The 20,378-nt window shown below is 48.0% G+C and overlaps 1 protein-coding gene across 3 annotated transcripts in view; it reads left to right on the top strand.

Moving 5' to 3' along the window:
• Abat (4-aminobutyrate aminotransferase) overlaps nt 1-15,402 on the top strand; it is a 94,118-nt gene extending 78,716 nt beyond the window's left edge. Inside the window, exons 10-17 of one of the 3 annotated variants that reach the window (XM_041676122.1) lie at nt 378-441; nt 1,877-2,025; nt 4,531-4,668; nt 6,778-6,945; nt 9,357-9,503; nt 10,474-10,585; nt 12,369-12,524; nt 14,640-15,402. In XM_041676122.1, coding sequence (XP_041532056.1) covers nt 378-441; nt 1,877-2,025; nt 4,531-4,668; nt 6,778-6,945; nt 9,357-9,503; nt 10,474-10,585; nt 12,369-12,490 — 900 coding nt within the window. In that variant the 3' untranslated portion in view covers nt 12,491-12,524; nt 14,640-15,402. Of the gene's footprint in view, nt 1-377; nt 442-1,876; nt 2,026-4,530; nt 4,669-6,777; nt 6,946-9,356; nt 9,504-10,473; nt 10,586-12,368 lie in introns of all 3 variants that reach the window. The other 2 variants (XM_041676120.1, XM_041676121.1) reach the window with 2 other exon arrangements.
• The last annotated feature ends 4,976 nt before the right edge of the window (nt 15,403-20,378 follow it).

Genomic DNA, 20,378 nt, shown 5'->3' on the forward strand with positions numbered 1-20,378 from the left:
AGGAAACTAGAACCGGTCCCTCTGCTGGCAGCATCCAATCAGCAGAGGGACTGTGGCGCTCTCAGCCACTGGCTGCCACCAAGTAGAAAATGTCACCTGGGGCAGACCTTGTGGAAGAAGCCCAGACAATGATGTGAAACCTCTTTGTTTTAACTTTGTAACTTCTAAGTCTGCTGACGAAGAGTGCAAACGAAACAGGCCTCTTGCAGGCTGGGTATGACTGCTAACGTCTAGTTTACGTTCCTGCCCCCACCACACACACACCCCAGGAAGGACCATGGCTCTGATGGACACCTATCTTTGTCTGCGTGTACTGAGTAGCAGACAGTCCCCGGTGCTCACAGTGGTGACTTGTGCCTGCATTTTTTTCATTCTAGAGTCCTGGATGTCCTGACTACAGCATCCTCTCCTTCATGGGCGCTTTCCACGGGAGGACTATGGGTAAGGAGGACCGAGTATGGCCCCAGACTTTGTGCTGCCTGTCACCATAGATGCTAATGAGCAGAGACAGGTTGGATCCTGAAGCTGCCTTGAATCTAGGAAACCATCAGTCACAGAAGACAGAGGGTCAGAAGTGTGTGTGTGTGTGTGTGTGTACCTTCCCCCTCTGTCTCCAGCCAGCATATTTACAGGGAATATGAACAAAGGCATCGGTTGTTCTGAAGTTCAGTATTGTCCTCTGATCAGGGGTCAGCCTCCTCTCCCCACATCACCCCCTAAACTTTTTCCTCATGATTATCTCTCCCTGTGTGGCAGCGTTCATATTCCTCAAGTCTGCGGAGCCTCACAAGCTTTCCTAAGCAGCACCTAGGCCAAAGGTTAACTCAGAACAAGGAAACCGTTAGCAATACACACAATGGGCTATTGCCGTGTGACCATGCAGGGCAGCTGAATGGCTCAGTGGGTGAAGGTGCAAACTTGTCCCCAGAACCTACATGGTGGATGGCACTCCCATTGGCTGTCATCCCCCTCCCACAGGCACACACTGGCACACGCACCCACCCAATAAATAAATAGATGTAATATTTTAATTTTGATAAAAACAGGGGGCTGGAAAGATGGCTCAGTGGTTAAGAGCACTTGTTGTTCTTACAGAGGACCTGAGTTTAGTTCCCAGTGACCACATGGCAGGTCATACTCTTCTGTGACTCCAGGTCCAGAGGATCTGATGATCTCCTCCAGCACACAGTCCACATACACACATGCATGCAAAACACTCATACATGTAGAATAAAATATTTTCATATAGTTTTGAAAAAAACACTGTGTGCCTGTAGTTTTTTTCTACAATACAAAATGCAAATATACTCTTATAATATAGTATACAAAGGGGTAGAAAGACAGCTCAGAGGCTGTGAGTGCTGGCTTCTCTTCAGAGGACCCGGGTTTTGATTCCCAGCATCCATGTCAGGTGGCTCACAGTCACGTGTCAGTTCAGCTCTAGGAGGTTCCATGTCCTTTTCTGGCCTCCTCAGACATTACACTCACATGACATACAGTCACACAAACACATACATACACATTAAAATAATAACAACAACATAGAATATTAAAATATCCCATCCATCCCTCCTGTAACAAACCAATTCCATTCAATTCCCTGCAGAGAGGGGATAATTGTGCCCATTTGCAAATATGGATATAAATCAGCAAAGAGAGTAACTTCCTGATGCCATTTAATGACAGCAAGGATGCTGAACTGCCATCTCTCCTCTGCAGCAACTGGGTTTAACCTGGGACAGATCATAAAGCAAATGCACACACACCCTCCCCAAGGTCCTACACACATGGGCTGAAGAGCTCATCGCGTCCTCTTTAAAGACATTATGCTACTGCCCCGAGCCAACCATCTGCTCTTCTGTTTTGCTGGGCTCAGGATGCTTAGCGACCACACACTCGAAAGCAATTCACAAGATTGACATCCCTTCCTTTGACTGGCCCATTGCTCCATTCCCACGGCTGAAGTACCCCCTGGAGGAGTTCGTGAAGGACAACCAGCAAGAGGAGGCCCGATGCCTAGAAGAGGTAACCTGGTTCCCCACAGCCTCCCTCCATCTCTGTTTCTCTCTGTATCCTGAGTCCAAGCCCAGAGGAGGACAGATGTAGGACATGGGTAGTGCCCCTCTGGTAGGGAGTAAGGATGCAGAGACCTCATGCTTCAAGAGCTCCTCCATAAGGGAAGAGACAAGAGGCATTGGTTTTTGGTTTTTTTTTTTTTTTTTTTTTTTTGGTTTTTCGAGACAGGGTTTCTCTGTGGTTTTGGAGCCTGTTCTGGAACTAGCTCTTGTAGACCAGGCTGGTCTCCAACTCACAGAGATCTGCCTGCCTCTGCCTCCCGAGTGCTGGGATTAAAGGCATGCGCCACCACCGCCTGGCAAGAGGCATTGTTTTGCTACCTAGCATTTATCCCACTTCTGGTACCATTTTCTCCACCATTTCTTTGGAGACAGATTTAAGTGACTTCAAAATAAGGGAGAATAGATTTATTTAAATAATATGGATGTCTTGCAGGAAAAGGGCTCTGTGGGGCCAGTCTCCTGGTTAGCATTCTTTCTCTGAGTTCTAGAGCTTCTTTAAGTTTCATTGGAAGTCGCACTAGGAAAGAATGAGGACTTGTAATCCCTTGTCTCCACATCTCCATTTCCCCAGAAACAGCCACCTTTGCCCTGTCTCATGTGGGAAATGGGAAAGTATAGGAAGTGATTTCCTGCTGGAGCAACAGTGGCTATATTCTCTATATTGGATTATTATTGCATTGAGGCTCAAATAACTCTGCTGGCTTTCCTCTTAAACGTGTCATCATTTTCAGTCAATATTTATCAGACACCTACCAGGTGCTAAGCAGAGTGCTGAGTGGTAGGTCTTTAGCAATAAATGAAAGAGACAAGACCATAGCTCAGTCTTGTAACATAGACAGCTATAGATTTCTTAGTTACCAGAGCCATAAAAGCAAAAAGCAGACTGGGGGTGGAACATTAGGAAGTGTTTCCCAGCAGTCACAAAGTCCTGGTCACCACATCAGATCAGGTGTGGAGGTGTATGTCCATAATGCTAGCTCTTAGGAGGAGCTCAGAATGAGAAATCGAAGATTGTTTTCAGCTACATAGTGAATTCAAGGCCACCCTGGGACACATGAGACCCTGACTTAATAAATAAATAGAAACAGATGGAATTTATTTGAGCAGCATCTTTTATTTGTTCCTTGAGATGTAGTCTCACATTCTAGCCCAGCTGTCCTGGGACTTACTGTTCAGCACAGGCTGGCTTCAAGACCAAGAGAAATACTGCTGCCTCAGCCTCGCTAGTATTGAAGCTCCAGAAGTGAGACACAGCATTTTATGAGCCTTCTATATCAAAATATGGTCTCAACATGTAATTAATATTCATATTAAGCTCCTGGAACACTGTGTGTTAGGCATAAAAAACTAAATCATGGGCTTTGTTCTATTTTGTTTTTTAAATTTTGAATCCTAACAGTGGCAGTGGGTTTCTGATCCTACTGCACGTACTGGCTTTGTGGGAGCCTAGGCAGTTTGGATGCTCAACTTGCTGGACCTGGATGGAGGTGGGGGTTCCTTGGGCTTCCCACAGGGCAGGGAACCCTGATTGCTCTTCGGGCTGAGGGGGGGGGACTTGGTTGAGGGAGAGGAAGGGAGGTGGGGGGCGGTGGCGGGGAAGAGACAGAGGTCTTTAATAAATAAATAAATTTAAAAAAATTTTGAATCCTAATTAAAACATAGTAAATATCACTGTGGTATTTGTTCATCATCTGTAATACCTGCTTCAGAACAAGTTGGGTACCTTCCTTACGTCCCATCAGTTTGTTGGTATTTTTACATCAGCTGTAGCAGTGAGAGAGTTAATAGTTCCTGCAGTACAGCCATTCCGGCATTTGCTTCAGTCCGTTGTATGACTCAGTACACTGTCACCCAACCAGGGATGTCTTAGCACCCTGGACCACCTTCTCAAGTCACTCTAAGCGTTCTTACCCGCACGGTCCCCCGCCCTACAACACACCGCCACAGTGCTGCAGTCTGCTTTTGCTTCAGATGGTTTCGCAGCAGCTTCTCAAATGAGGCTCTATCTTAGCCTGCCCACGACCCGTGCACACAAGCCGAAAGAGCACCAACAGCACAGCAGAAGTGACAATAGTGCCAGGCATTCCTTGAACTCACAGAGTTTTACCTGCCTCTGTCTCCTGAGTACTGGGATTAAAGGTACATACCGCCAAGCCAAGCACTACATAACAAATTTGAGGCCAGCCTGGGCAATATGTGTGCCCACTTACAGATCAAGAAAGGGAAGGTTCAGAAGACTGAATTGCTAGTCCCATAGGTGCTAGCTTCTGTCACAGCAGAATACATCCCGCACAGAGTGTGGCTCCTAACAGGTCCACACTTGTGATGGGAGATGCCACAGACACACTTTCGATATGACTTCAAGGGGTTCCCAGGGCCCCCCAGTGCCCATCCATGGAATCTACTGTTCTGGGGCATCTATGAACAGTACCTTTTCCCTTTCTGGGTCTAGGTGGAAGATCTAATTGTGAAATATCGGAAAAAGAAGAGAACAGTGGCTGGAATCATCATTGAGCCTATCCAGTCTGAGGGCGGAGACAATCATGCCTCAGACGACTTCTTCCGGAAACTGAGAGACATCGCCCGGAAGGTTAGAGTGCATGGAACCAGCCAGACAGGACCACGACGGTTTCCGAGTTCGATTCCCAGAGCAAAAAGTTGGCTCCACTTCTGCCATGGGGCCATGAAAACTTACATGTGTGCAGAAACTGGCAGACCTTATCAAGGGCAGAGAAGATGGATTGGTACTAGGGAGTATGGGCACAGGTTTACCTAGCTTGTATAGGGCCCTGTGTTTCATTTGAGGTGGGGGCAGGCTTGAGTTGGGAGGCATGGGTGATTCCTATTTAAAATAACTTTGCTGAATCAGCCCCTGGGGCTGGAGTTGTAGTTCAGTGGTAAAGCATTTGTGTAGCATGCACAAGGTTCTGGGTTCAGTCCTCAGCACTGAAGAAAAATCAAAGTTTTATGGGATGTGATGACTCAAGCCTACAATCCCAGCACTCAGAAGGCCCAGGCAGGAGGATTATCACAGGTTCAGGGCTACCCTTGGTTATGTAGTTTAAGACCAGACTGGGAACTACTGAGATTTTTGGTTTGGTATGGGTTTTTTTGTTGGGTTTTTTTTCCTTTTAATTAATTAATTTTACATATATATGGGTGTTTTGCTTGCATGTATGTTTGTGCAGCGTGTGTATGCACTGCCTGCAGAGTCCAGAAGAGGGCATCAGAGTCCCCCGAAACTGGAGTTACAGACAGTTGTGAGCTGCCATGTGGATGCTGGGACTTGAACCACAGTTCTATGAAAGCTATCACTCCAGCCCCCAAACTACTGTTTTATTCTGGTGTCTTAGTTAGCATTTCTACTGCCGCGACAAAACCACCATGATCAAAGAGCAAGTTGGGGAGGAAAGGGTTTATTTGGCTTAAGCTTCCATATTCCTTACAGTTCATCATCGAAGAAAGTCCAGGCAGGAACTCACACAGGGCAGGAGCCTGGAGGCAGGAACTGATGTAGAAGCCATGGAGGGGTGCTGCTTACTGGCTTGCTTCCCCTGGCTTTCTCAGTCTACTTTCTTATAGAACCCAGAACCGCCTGTCCAGGGTTGGTTCCACCCACAATGAGCCTGACCCTCCCCCACCAATCACTAATTAAGAAAATGCCCTATAGTCAGATGTCAGATCTTATGAAGACATATTCTCAATTAAGGTTCCCTCCTTTCAGATAACTCTAGTTTGTTTGACAAAAGACTAGCCAGCAAATCGGGACTTGTCCAGTGAGGAGATCCCTAAGATGGCTGCAGCCTCCTGCTTCCTGTTTCTGGAATTTGCCTTGTTTTTCAGTCCACTGTGTCATAGTCAGCAGCATAAAGGGAGCAGGATCAGCATCAAGACTTTAGTCCAATGGATTGGGTGTTAGCTTTTTGTCGCTGCAGCCAAATTCCTTGATTTAAACAGTGTAAGTCTCCAGAGAAAAGCCTGACTTTGCTCCATTCCAGATGGTTCAGGCCATAGTCATCAGCCCTGCGTGCTTAGCAGAAACCGTGGCAGCAGAAACATGTGACAGAGGAGAACTATTCGATTGTAGCTGACAGAAAGCATAGAAGGAGACAGGAAGTGACCAGGAGATTCTCTAACCCCACAAAGACCAATTTCCTCCACTTCTGAAGTTTCCACAACATCCTAGTAGCACCCTGGAAGGAGACCAAACGCTCAACATAGGAGCCTGTGGGGGAGTTTATGTTCACATGCTTAACAGGTATATATGCACAGTGGACATACCCAACCAGACAGCTCATCGGTAAGACACATGGGACACGAGCCAGTTTACACACATATGGAATTAGTGCGTCTGCAGAAAACACGGCAACTGATGTGGACGGAATGACTTCTCAGCTTCAAGCTTGCACACGTTGCCTTCAGATGCAGTCAAGCCCAGGACAGCAGCCGCATGCCACAGAGCCCTGAGATGGTGTGGGGAGTATTCGATGTTCTGATTTTGTTCCATTGGGGCAATTCTAGGGCATGTTCAGATGCAGCTCTGATCCAGGCTGTTTGTTTTGCTCTGCAGAGCTGGGGAATGGGGCTTGGCTTTGCCGTTTAGGGCACAAGAGTGAGGCACACAGCTGGGCTCCAGCTTGGGTGGGGAGGTCCCCAGAGGCTTACACGTTTGTCTTTCCCTGCCCTGTTCTCCGAGCAGCATGGCTGTGCCTTCTTGGTGGATGAAGTTCAGACTGGAGGGGGCTGCACGGGCAAGTTCTGGGCTCACGAGCACTGGGGCTTGGATGACCCGGCTGATGTAATGTCCTTTAGCAAGAAGATGATGACAGGGGGCTTCTTCCACAAGGAGGAGTTCCGGCCAAGTGCTGTGAGTATCCTGGCTTTCTATGCTCGTTCAGAGCAAATGGTTGCTGCAATACATACCTAAGGGACCAGGGGGTCTCCTGGGTGGCACATGTAGTAATGACGTCAGTAGCTGCTGCTGTGTAATGGCCACTTTGTGCCTGTCCGTTTCTGGTGGTCCCTTAATCCACACAATACTCTAACCATGGAGCCTTGAATTCTCTTTGTAATGCTTCACTGATGGCCAGCCAGGCGCAGAAGCCAAGTGTGCCTCTGTCATAGTTACTTTTCTCATTGCTATGACCCCATACCTGACAGGAACATCTTAAGAATTAGGGCTTACAATCTGAAGGGATGTAATCCATCATGACCAGAGGCATGGTGACAAGAGCAGGAGACAAATGGTCACACTGCATCTGTAGTCAGGAAACAGAGAGCAGAAGTGGCATTGGACAATAAAACCATGAGGTGGATCCCCAGTGCCCACTTCCTCCAGCAAGGATCCACTCCTTAAAGGTCCTAAGGCTTCCAAAACACTACCACAGCTGGGGAGTAAGTTTTCAAACACATGAGCCTGTAAGAGACACTTTTACATTTAAATCACAACACCCTCCAAGGTCTGAGCCCGTTAGTGAATAGTCAGGAGTCTCACAGGGGCCGTCTGTTAGCTATGCACATACACTACAAATTTTTAAGTGTGCATATAAATGCATGTGCACGCACATACACACACACACACACACACACACACATTCTTTAAGAGTCCAAAACCCTTGCATTGTGCAGCTTCAATCCTTGAAGTTGCTTCTTTGTCCAAATGGCTGCTGGAATTCCAGCTTTCATACGTCAGTTCTAATCGGTGGTAAGAAAAAAAAGAAATCCCCCCTCTTTTGCTCTCTCTGTCTCTCTCTCTTTCTCTCTCTGTCTCTCTCTCTCTGTCTCTCTTTCTCTCTGTCTCTCTCTCTCTCTCTCCACACACACACACACACACACACACGTTTTATTTAATTGTCGTGTCTGCCAGCAGAGGCCAGCAGAGAGCTTCAGAACCCTGGAGCTGGAGTTTACAGGTGCTTACTCAGTGTAGGTGCCAAGTAGGGAACTCTGGTCCTCTGCAGAAGCAACAAATGCTTGTAAGTGCTGAGCCATCTCTTCAGCCTAGTTCTTTGATTTCTAACATGTGACTTAAACCTGGTCACACGGCCAGTCCACACTGTAAGAGAGGTGGGAAGTGTTTTAGTTGGCAACATTGCCACTGTAAGAACTCATGGATAGGAAAAGTAGATGATGTCCGAGTCAGCAGACCACGGTGCAATCCCAGGGCCCCCATTGATGAGCCACATTTGCTAAGGCTAGGATCTTCTAACCTACCTGTACCTCGACTTCCTGCTGTATAAAATGAAGATGGTTGTGTGCACAGCTGTGCACCACAGAGCAAGGTTTCGGCCAACAGTGGGGTGCACATTATCACAGTGCTCCCTCGAGATTGAATTGTCTCTGACATTATAACGACATTTTAGTTTGTCTGAGAACGTTTACATGGTGTTAAAATCACTGAACAATGCATTTCTCAGAGCATCCCCTTTGTGAGGTGATACACCACTGCAGTTAAGAAACTTGGCTTTTCTGGGCCCAAGAGACTTCCCAGGGGATGTGACCACCGGGTCTCTCTCAATAGCACCAACCTTGAGATGTTTGTTGGTTCAGTTTCTTTCCTCTCTGGGGATGGAAAGGTGTAAGGTGCCAGGAGCTGCTTCCGTCAGTGAGTTGATTGCCGTGCAAGCATGGGGACATGATTTGAGCCCCAACACCTGTGTGAAGAGCCAGGCATGGTAGTGCACACTTGTAATCCCAGCATAGCTGGGAAGGCAGAAGCAGGAAGCTTCCTGGGACTTGCTGGTTAGCTGGCCTGCCAAATCAATAAGCTTTAGCTTTAGGGAAAGACAGCTCCTGAGGAACAACATCGTTCCTCAGCTAACTTGACCCTAGGTGGATGACAGTTGACCTGGCTTGAGCCACCTTGCACCGAACCCCACCCCCTTTTGTGTATGTGTGTGTGTGGACACATGTATGTTCATGTGAGCACACATGCACATTTATGTACGTGTATGCAGAGGTATATACAATTTTTTAATTTTTTTTTTTTTTTGCATGGGGAAGGAGAGAGGGGAGGGTTGGAAACTTCAAGAAGAATCAATTATTCATTGAATTCCTCCAGTGGCAAACAGTGACCGCTCAGCTAAAGGCTGACTCGTGACTGGGTTTCTCTCCTGGGCAGTGAGGACCCTATGTGGAGACCTGCATGGAGCTATGTCTGAACAGGCAGAGTAAAAGGGGTGGAATCAAAGAGAGGCGGGAAAAGGTGTGCCCAGGGGCAGGGCATCCTTTGAAGTGTTCGGCTATGAGAGCCCTTCCGATCGATCCCTCTCGTTCTAGCCGTACCGGATCTTCAACACCTGGCTGGGAGACCCGTCCAAGAACTTGTTGCTGGCTGAGGTCATTAATATCATCAAGCGGGAGGACCTGCTCAGCAATGTGGCACATGCCGGGAAGACCCTGCTCACAGGGCTGCTGGATCTCCAGGTACCTGGCCCAGCCCTGGCACTGCTTGCTGCCCTGCAGTTCTCAGCTAGCTTTGCTGTTTTCAGGTTCCCCGGCCTTGGCGTGGGCAAAACCAGGTCGCTCCATTCTTCCATGCCAACCCCGTTCCTCGTCCCTCATTATCTCTTGACACTAAATTCAAACATTCCTTCTAGAAGACTCCTCCTGTAACGCTCTTATAGCCGTGATTCCCTCCTCTGAACAGTCCAGTGGGTTTGTTGCAAGCCTCATGTGTAGTTTTTTTATTATATTGAAACAAGGTATCATGTAACCCAGGCTGGCCTTGAATGTGATATGGATCAAGGATGACTTTGAATTCCCTATCTTCCTGCCTCTACCTCCAAGTCCTGGGATTACAGATGTGTGGCTGACAGCTGTAATTTTAAGTATCTTAAAAGCCAGCTGAAAAGCAAAATGGAATAGGTAAAGTTATTTTTAATGATATGTTTTACTTAACCTATCTGATGTCCAAAATACTACTATTTCAACAAGTCATCAATAAAGAAAATAAGTAATGGCCAGGTGGTGGCGGCGCACGCCTTTAATCCCAGTACTTGGGAGGCAGAGGCAGGTGGTTGGAAGTGAGTTGGAGGCCAGCCTGGGCTACAAAGTGAGTTCCAGGACAGCCAGAACTGTTACACAGAGAAACCCTGTCTCAAAAAAAAAAAAAAACAAATAAACAAGCAAAAGGGAGGAAGGGAGGGAAAATAAGTAATATGCCATGCCTGTATCACATTCCAATCATCTCAGTACTGAGGCGACAGAGAAAATCAGCCTCGTCCACATAGCAAGTTCTAGGCCAGCAAGGGTTGTAGACTGAGCCTCTCTCACAACAAGAGGGCTAGGGAGGTGGTTCAGATTCCCAGCACCCACACAAAAGCTGTGTAGGAGTGTCAGCACCAGCGGGTCCCCCGGTAACAAGCTTTGACATGGGTTTGTCTTCCTGCTGCAGGCCCGGTACCCCCAGTTCATCAGCAGAGCGAGAGGACGAGGCACCTTCTGTTCCTTCGACACTCCAGACGAATCTGTACGGAATAAACTCATTCTAACCGCCAGAAACAAAGGTAAGGGGGTGGGAGGGGACACTGAACTTAGTTATCTCATCAGTCTCTTGCTCTACTGAGTGGGTGCCGAGCTTTGCTAGGTACAGGGTGGGGAAAGTGGAGGCGCGTGGGATAAAGAGACTCGGTGCCTTTCTCGAAAGTTACTGGTGGGATTCATGCCTTCTTCTCATCTGACTTTATTTCTTCTTCTTCCTGTGTGTTGAGGCAGCGTGTGGTGTATCCCAGGTTTGCTACGAACTTGCTATGTAGCTAATTGAGGATGACTTTTTGTTTGTTTGTTTGTTTTTTGAGACAAGGTTTCTCTGTAGCTTTGGAGCCTGTCCTGGAACTAGCTTTTGTAGACCTCGAACTCACAGAGATCCGCCTGCCTCTGCCTCCCAAGTGCTGGGATTAAAGGCGTGCGCCACCACTGCACGGCTGAGTTTTGAACACCCAATCCTACTGCCTCTCCTTCTCCAGTGCTGGCATTACAGGCATATACTACCACACCTAGCTTGTTCAGTGCTGAGGATCGAACCTACAGTCTCATATAGGATAGCCAAGCCCTACTGGGCTACACCCCGCCAGCCCATGAAAGATTGCTTCACCCACTCCTGTGATGCAGGCACCCACTGAGAAGGCAAACTAAACTAACGGTGAGACCAGGTACAGCAAAGGCCAAGTCCTTCTTCCAGGAACCATGGTTTCTCAGAAGCAAACACCTTTTTTGTACCACTTAGCTAGCCTACCACTAGCTTGCCTACCACCATTTTTCCTTTTAAAGAATTTTTTATTATGTCTGTGATATGTGTACGTGTGAGTCCAAGGGCCACAGTCACTTGTGGAAGTCAGAAGACAAAACTTCATGGGGTCAATTCTCTCCTACGTTTATGTGGGTTCTGGGGATTGGACTCAGGCCATTCGGCTTGCATGGACCACCTCACTCCTCACCCCCATCACTCCTGCCGCCTTTTAATTGGCCAGAGTGACCTTGGACTCACCCTGTAGCTCAGACTCGCTTTGGACTTCCGATCCTCCTTCACAAGCCTCCTGAGCAGCTGGGGTTATGGACATGTTCCCCTAAGCCTAGCTTTTAACTTTTTATTTATTTATATTTTGAGATAGGGTCTTGTTGTATAGCCTAGGCCTAGATCTTGGAATTCTCCTGCTTCCATCTCTCAAGTGCTGGGATTACAGGCATGTGACACCATGCCTGCCTTAGCCTCCTTTCTTAAACATGAAAAATAGTTCCAAAGAAAAAGAGCAAGCCAGGCAAGTATGCCCAGTACACACGGCGAAATCCCTCTTTGGAAACCGGCAGGTCCACGTGTTCGGTAAGGGCCTAGCCCTTCTGCACATGCTTCCGTAATGTAGTCACTTACCATGAGTTCCCGGGAAGAAAGAACTTCTACCTTGAGATTTCTCTACTGTCCAACCCAGTAGGAGGAGGAGAAGAGCTGACATTTAAAGTTAGGGAAGGCTGGGCCTAGCAGCACACACCTTTAACCCCAGGCAGGCAGAGCTCTGTGAATTCAAGGCCAGCCTGGTCTACATAGCAAGTTCTAGGTCAGCCAGGGTTACACAGTGAGACCTTGTTTCAAAAAAAGAAAGAAAACCAACAAATAAAATTGAAAATCAGGAGGGAAGGAGAGAAGAAAGTAGGTAAAGGAAGAGAGAAGGGGAGAAAGGAGGGATGAATAGGAGGATGGGGGCCTGCAGGAAAGAGCAATGGGGGGGGGGCAGATGACAGGGACTGCTGACCCCCAAGTCACCCACACCTAACCTAACCCTGCTCTTCTTCCAGGTGTGGTACTGGGGGGCTGTGGTGACAAGTCCATCCGTTTCCGTCCCACACTGGTCTTCAGGGATCACCACGCTCACCTGTTCCTGAACATCTTCAGTGACATCTTAGCAGACTTCAAGTAAAGAAGCCGTTCCTGTGACATTCAGAGAAAGCCTGGTCAGCGGTGTCAACCTGATTAGTTTGCCTAATTCATATTTTCACTTCCAAGTTTATCAGAGGCGAATGCATTAACTGAGGGGTCATTTGTGGGGCAGGCTCATCGTTCAGTGGCTGTGGAGGAAGAGCGGGTCAGGAGGACCTGGGTTTGAGTTTCCTCCCTGCAGGACTCATGGTGCCAATTGGTTAAAGCCCTTAAGTTCTGTGTAAGCTTGGACACTGTCTTAGGAAAGGCCATGAGGCCATATTTCTGCCAACCCTGGACCAACCAGTTTCTTAGAAGCCACTCAACGCCATTATAGCTGCTCTGAGGTGGGCGGGCAGGATCCTTGGGTCTCTGTCCATCTCAAGTACCCTGTTCTGGGATTGGAGATGCTGATGTCCTCTTGTCCTCCATGAACCAAATCTCCTTGCTTCTCACCAAATCCCTAGCTCCATGCCCCACTCATGACTTAGTGAGGGTCTGGATGGCTCTCAGGAAGATGACAGGTAGGGAGATAAGGAGTGTGTTTGAGGGAGAGGAGGTAGTTCTGGTATCCTAGACACCAAGATACACTCAGCCCTGTGCTCTTGGTGATGTCCCTGGCCTGCAAATTCTGTCCCTGACTGACCTGTGCTCCTGGAGGATCTCTAAGTGGCATCCGTGGTAGTTCTTAGGTGACATTCTCCACCCTGAGTCAGTCTTGACCTGAGCTCCCAGGGGACATGTGGGAGCTGCAGTTGCCTCTGGAGCCTGAACGGAGGAACACGAGCAGCATAGCCACAGGGCCTCTGACCTGTGACCCCTCATTCTGGGACCTTCATAGTCTAGCTCTCACTCATCCACCCTCCCATCTCTCCAGAGCAGGGCTCTTCCATCCCAGGAGACCACTGCTAGACTTCTTGCTAAAGGCTATGTGTTCATTATAAAGGCATAAGACAACACACGTGGAAAAGCAGCTTGCTGGTTCATGATGGTGTTCTTGGACTTGCCCTGCCCCACAACCCCACCCCACGCCACCCCACTGAGAGCCTGGGCCTTTTCTGAACTGGGAGCTTACATTACCCTCAGCCAGCAGCCAATGCTTATGCAGGCTTCAGCATCTCAGCTGGAGGCGTGGTGTTCTTAGAGCTGACTTGGCCTGAGAGGCTCCTGAGAAGAGCCCCTCATCCTTTGAGAGGCAGCAGTTAACAGATGGACTGAAGGGGGCTGATTTGTCTTCTCCCAAAATCTGCTTTGCATCCTGGAGCCCTCATTGAGGAATGGGTATGCCAGGCTTCCCAGTTCAGCCCTTTGCTCTTGAATCATCCAAAGATCTGGCTTCCATGCGTCCTTAGGCATAGTCATCAATGCACTTGCCTTGAGGATGAAAGGCATTGACATGCTTAATAGAGACAGCCGATCCATGAGTCCCAGGTCGCCTCACAGCCCTGCAGTCTGAGACTCAGCCATCCCTTTCCATAGCCGTGTTTAAGATCATTTCCACAACCATATAAGTGATGGGGTTTGCCTCCCTCCCTCCCTGTAAGGTTTCATCCACCAGCATGTTTATTTCCACATCAATAATTTATTCATTCATCTAACTTTCATGAAACACTGTGCTGTCCCAGGCCCTGTGCTAAGCACCAGGAATACAAACATGAGATAAAGCCCCTGCTCCCAGGGGACCCCACTCTCCTGGGAACCACAGACCCTTTAATGCTGAAGTCAGAGTGGCATGTGTGCTCTAGCAAGGCTTGCTGAATATTAGTAAGTCCAAGGAACCTTTAAGGAGAAAGGGGTGTCTGATCAGAATTCTCCAGAATGAAAAGCTAGTCAAGCACAAACAAGGAAGAGTAAGGAAAGGAGAAAGCTTGTGTAGAGGGCACGTTTGTTCACAGCCTCGGCCCTTTCCCCAGGGAACCAGGGTCCGCCCAGAATACCCCCCAAGGTTCAAGGTCTTATTTAAAAACACAAGGAAAGTGCAGGCTAACCCTAATTCACCCATTGGTTCAAGCATGCCTCCTCCTGAGAACCATAGCAGCACACACAATGCTCAGTCAGGGCCTTGGCGTTCAAGGGTCTTAAGCGAGGACACAAGCAGAAATCACTCTCTTTAGCGGAGGGAGTTGCTGATGTTTTACTTTGTTCCACAGGGTGTGCTGACAGAAGAATGGAATCATCTCTAGAAAGTCATATCCAGATGTGTTGTTTACCCCTTGCCTGGGGACGGTTCTTCTCATTTTAAACAAACAAACAAAATTTATGCCATTCATCCCAAGTTCTTGACTTGGGCACAGTATTTTCCTGAGATGTCATCTTTGGAGGTTAACTGAAAGAGTCCCAAGGAAAAGGATTTCCACAAAACTCAAAATGATTAAAAACTTAGAAAAGGCTAGTGAAAATGCAGGAAGCCTGGTGGACAGGCTTCTGCCTAGGGCAGAGCCCACAGAGAGGCGCCTGTGTGCAGGTCTGGATGTGGACCCATCATGCATTAGTATAGTAGAGTTTAGTAAACGTCTCTAGCCTGTTGTGTCAGTTTTGCAGAAAACAAGGCCCAGTACTAGCGAGTCTTAGAAGTCCTCCCTTTTTATTATAAATGGGTGTTTTGTTTTGTTTTTATAATTTTTACTGATGCTCAGTAACCATGCAAAATTGTGCCCATTAATGTACTAATTACTAGATCTGTACTTATCTATACACAATATATCAGCTCCCTGTAGAAAACCACAGCTAGCGAGCATCGCAGACTCACGAAGACCAAGTGATCTTGTTTACAGCAATTGTTCAACAGTGCCAATAAGTGACGAGGGAACTAACGTGTCACGGTGAAACAGGTGACCATGTGCACAACTCCATGAACTAAATCTGTTTCCTGTGTTAACCGGTATTCTTAAATTAAAATGTTTATAATGGAAACACCAGAGTGAATGTGGGCTTTTTCCGGGGCTCACATTGCCCCAGATGTCACAATGGCAGATTAAGTAAGGATTCCGTCCCAGTCCAGCCTGGAGAACCTGTCAACTTGCTGGTTGCTGGTGTAGAAGCGTGGGGGACACACACAGCTGCATCGCACAAAAGCTGTGTGCTCAAAATCCATGGCAGTCTCCTCTCCCTGAGCAAGGGTTTCTGTAATCTCTGGACGACACTGTGAGTCGTGTGGGCTTCTCTATTCCTTGTTTTCCTCCTGTGACCCAGGGTCTGACCAGCAGCTTGAGGAGAAGGGCTTTGTTTCAGTTTGAAGTTTAAAAACCGATATTGTCCATCTGAGTGTAGAAGGCGTGGTCACAGAAGGGCGAGGCACCTGGTCACTTTGCTTCATCAGCCAGGAAACAAAGAGCAGACACAAATGGACCAAGGCCAGAAAACCTCAGGCCACCCCAAAGACCCACTTCTCCTAAAGATTCCACAGCTCTCGGAAACAGCGCCACCAGCTGGGAACCAAGTGTTCAAACACCAAGCATGGGGGGGCGGGGTGAGAGTCTCACTTTCATAAACCTCCGACATGGTGAGTTTCCTGGGCCCCCAAGCCTCCCTGTCTGCAAAGGGGCTGCTTCAATCCAGCCAGAACTGACACCTGACACCTGGGCTCAGGCAGGCAGAAGTCAAGCCCTGAGTTTGATCTTCAGGACTCTGCAGTCACTGAGCAAAGGACAGAAGAAAGCAGGGTGATGTCTCTGAGGTTGGTATCGCTAGGTCACAGGGAGGTGAGGTGAGGTGACATGGGAAATCAGACAAAGAGGCAGCCCAACTCGCATCCTTGAAGGCCTTCTGCACCACGTTGAGGGGCAGGATTCCATGAGGGCAAGGAGCTGCTGAGGGTTTGGGACAGTAGAATCACCCAAGATGCATTTTAAAAAGCTCCTTAGTGAGTTGGGACTGGAGAAATGGCTCGACAGTTAAGAGTGTTTGCTGCTTTTGCAGAGGACCCAAGTTCAATTCCTAGCACCCACCTTGGGCAGCTCATAACCACCTGTAACTCCAGTGACAAGGCGCCTGATGCCCTTTTCTGGTCTCCATGGGTACCTACACTCACATGTACACACCCACATTTAGATGCACATATATACATATCATTTCAAATAAAATAACTCTTTAGAAAGAATTCCTGGGGTTGGAGCAATGGCTCAGAGGTTAAGAGCACTTGATGCTCTTGCAGAGGATCCAGGTTGAGTTCCCAGCATGCACATGGCAGCTGTAACTGCCTCCAAGCACACCAGGCATGCACACGGTGCACAGACATACATCGGGTAAGACACATACATAAAACATACCAATCTCCTTTTTAATTCCTGAGTGCATGAAAAACAGAGGTACTGGCAGAGCTATTAGTGACCAATGGTGTCACAATAGCCTTTGGCCTACACGTGGCATCCAGCACACCAGAGAAGCAATAGGGTCCGAAGGCAGCAACGTATTTGTTTATTTACTCGCTTATTTATTTTTGAGACAGCGTCTCACTAGGTATCCTGGCTGGCCTGTAACTGATTAGGTAGACCAGGCTGCCCTCGAGCTCACATTCACCTGCCTCTGCCTCCCAAACACTAAGACTAAAGGCATATGCCACCACACCTGGCCCAGAGGGAAACTGTTACCTTAATATTTAACTTTTTCATTTTTATTTTTTTATGTGTATGGCTCTTTACCCTGCATATGTCTGTGTGGCACTTTCCTACAGTGCCCGCAGAGGCCAGAAGAAGGTGCCCTGTCCCTCGGAACCAGAGTTACAGACTGTTGAGAGTCACCGTGTGGGTGCTGGAAACAGCCTGGGTCCTCTGGAAGAGCAGCCTACTCTCAACTGCTGAGCCATTTCTCCAGCCCCTGTTGACCTTTCCCTGGGCAAAATATCCCGGACTGTCTGAAAGTAGAGGCATTGGACTCTGAGCTGAGCAAAAGCAAACAACTGAGCATCCGCTCATTTATCTCTGCTCCTGGCGGTGGGGGTGACGTCATCAGCTGCTTCAAGCCCCAACAGCGATGATTTCTTACCTGGAATTGGAAGCAAAACCAAACCCCTTCTCCCCTAAACTGATTCTGTCAGGGCCATTTTGTCACAGCAACAGAAATGAAGCCAGAACACTGACTTTCTGAAAAATCATCGAGGTCGGATGTGGTGGCTCACACGTGGAATCTCAAAATGTCAGGAGGTGAGTCAGAGGCTAGCCTGAGCTACATAGCAAGGTCTCATCTTAAAAGCCAAGATTAAGGGACGTTGGTTAAGAGTATGCGCTGCTCTTCCAGAGGATCTGAGTAGGGATTCCAACACCCACACAGGGTGTCTTATAACCACCTAAAACTCCAGCTCCAGGGGATCTGATGCTCTTTTGACTCACGTGTACATCCCCACACACAGTTAAAAACAAAATCCTTTTTGAAATTAAATGTAAATATGAAGTCATGTACTAATTTCCTGTCAGGCGTCTGGCATCTGGTGATACTCTTTGCTGGGCTTGGAAGTACAGTCCTATGAGCCAGCACTTGAGAGGCAGAGGCAGGGGGATCACCTCAAGTTTGAGAGCATCTTGACCTACAGTGCAAGTTCTAGGCCAACCGAGGCTCTACAGGGAGACCCTGTCTCTAGAAACTGAAAGCAGCAATAATAAAACAAAACATTACTTCTGTGTGACAAGGCACGTGTCTCATAAGGTCAACACCACCACTTATTTCGGTAAAAGCCACGTTCCCACAAATAAACACTGTCTGTTTCCCGGTGCAGGGCCAGGCCTGGCTGATGCTGGTGTATTTCAACCATTGATCAGTAAAACCAATGATTTGTCTTTGGTGCAGGCACAAACAAGAACAGATGGTGTCAGGCCTGCCTGGATAAGTCTAATCAGACAAGATTTTACAGTTGAATGCTGCAGGACAAAAACAAGGCCATAGAACTTGCACTCTTCCTGAGGCTCAGAGAGACCCTGTTGCTTTTCATTAAAGAACTCGGGGCTCCTGCAGCCCTAAGACAGCAATGAAATGAAAGTTCCAGGCAGGTTGTTGGGGTGCCTTGTCCCAGACCGTCCTCCCAAAGCAGCTAAACCCACAAATTATATTCTGGGAAGGGCATTAGATGCAGTGGTTTGATGATGGCCTGGGATGGGGGATAAACGCCTGCTGAAGGACAAATTCCGCTCACTCTGGGAAAACAGAAAGGACAACAGCAAGGGGCTGAGTCATGCAGCTGCCTTATGAGCGAAGCAAGAACCTTGTCAGTCACAGCAGACCTGTCAGCTGAACCCAACAAGCCGCAGACCACCCTGTCCCCGAGCACAGACCATGTAGAGTCATAGTGCCAAGCCTACACAGTTCTTAGCTGACGGGAAGGAAAGCCATGCCATGAGAACAAACAGGACACCATCCCAGATGCTTTCCAACAGCTGTGCTTGATGTGCACCCGGTATGAGCCCAGATGGAAGCACGGAGTTTGCAAGCTTTCCTCCGCCTAGAAAACCATGCTGGGGGAAGCTGGGGAGATGTTTCAGTCAGTAAAATGCTTGCCGAACAAGCACAAGGATCTGAGTTCAAATCCCCAATACACACCCACATAAAAGCTAGGTAGAGTGGCATGCACCTATAATCTCATCAGGAGGGTGGGGCAGGGGGAACAGGAGGGTCCCCGGGGCTCGATGGCCAGCTAGCCTGGCTTAATTGGTGAACAATCAATCCTGTCTAACTCAAAGATTAAGGTGATCCCAAGTGGAATGTTGGTGTTCCATGCTTATAATTCCAGCACTTGGAAGACAGAAGAATCCGAAGTTCAGGTCATTTTTGACTACATAATACATTCAAGGCCAGCCTGAGCTATATAAAGCTCCATCTCAAAAAATCATCCTCAACAAAAAAAGAAGAAGGGGTAACCATCCTGTGAGAGTAGATGGCCCTTGATGGGGACACAAGGGGAGCCTGAGCCATCACTCAGGTACTGTTCACACACCTGACACTCAGCAGCAAGTCACCGGTCCTGCAGAATCAGCCCGTGTCAGATCCCGAGATGAGCTCTGTTTGCTATGTTTTATTTTACTGTGGAATATTCCTTTACACTGTGTGTGTATATGTCAATGTGACTGGTTTAATAAAAAACAAAAACAAAAAACTAAATGATCAGTAGCGAGACAGGATTTTCGGGGCGGAAAGAATGCTGGGAAGAAGAACGGAGTTCTCAGGAGTTGGGAGCAAGAGGCAGAGGAAGCAGGAAACGAACATGCCATACTGGGACAAGGTGCCGAGCCACGTGGTCGAACACAGATAGAAATATGGGTTAGTCTAAGTTGTAAGAGCTAGCTTTAAAAAAAAAAGTCTAAGTTATCGGCCAAGCAAGCACTTACAATTAAGTCTCTGTGTGGTTATTTGGGAATTGGCTGGCAGGAGAGAAGTCTGCCTACATTTTATGTTACTCTGAGACAGGGTCTCATGTAGCCCAGGTTATCCTCAAATGAGATTATCCTATCTCGGGCTTAGAAGTGCTGAGATAAGAGGAGTGCACTACCATGCCCAGCCTCACCAAAACATTTTTACTTAATCTTTTTTTTACTACAATTTTATATATTTAATTTGGTGAGTGTCAATGGGTGTGAGTGTGTGTGTGCCACAGAGGAGAAGCTGTGGGCATCGGGCCTTCAGGACTGAATGCTGACTGTCAGGCTTGGCATCAAGCTCCTTTACCTGAAGAGCCCTCTCACCCACCCTTTATTTAATCTTTTAACTCTTTCAGTTGATAGAAGCTCAGGTGCCACCAGCATCTTGTATAGCTATTGTTAAGGCACTTAAACCGGGTGGTAGTGGCACACGCCTTTAATCCCAGCACTCGGGAGGCAGAGGCAGGCGGATCTCTGGGAGTCTGAGGTCCCACCGTCAGTCACTGACCACAAAAGGTTCTTCTTGCACTTCCCCACCTCCAGAGT

Source organism: Microtus oregoni, unplaced genomic scaffold (assembly GCF_018167655.1).
Source record: "Microtus oregoni isolate MIOR12 unplaced genomic scaffold, Mior012 000027F_ref0000203, whole genome shotgun sequence".
Lineage (NCBI taxonomy): Eukaryota > Metazoa > Chordata > Mammalia > Rodentia > Cricetidae > Microtus > Microtus oregoni.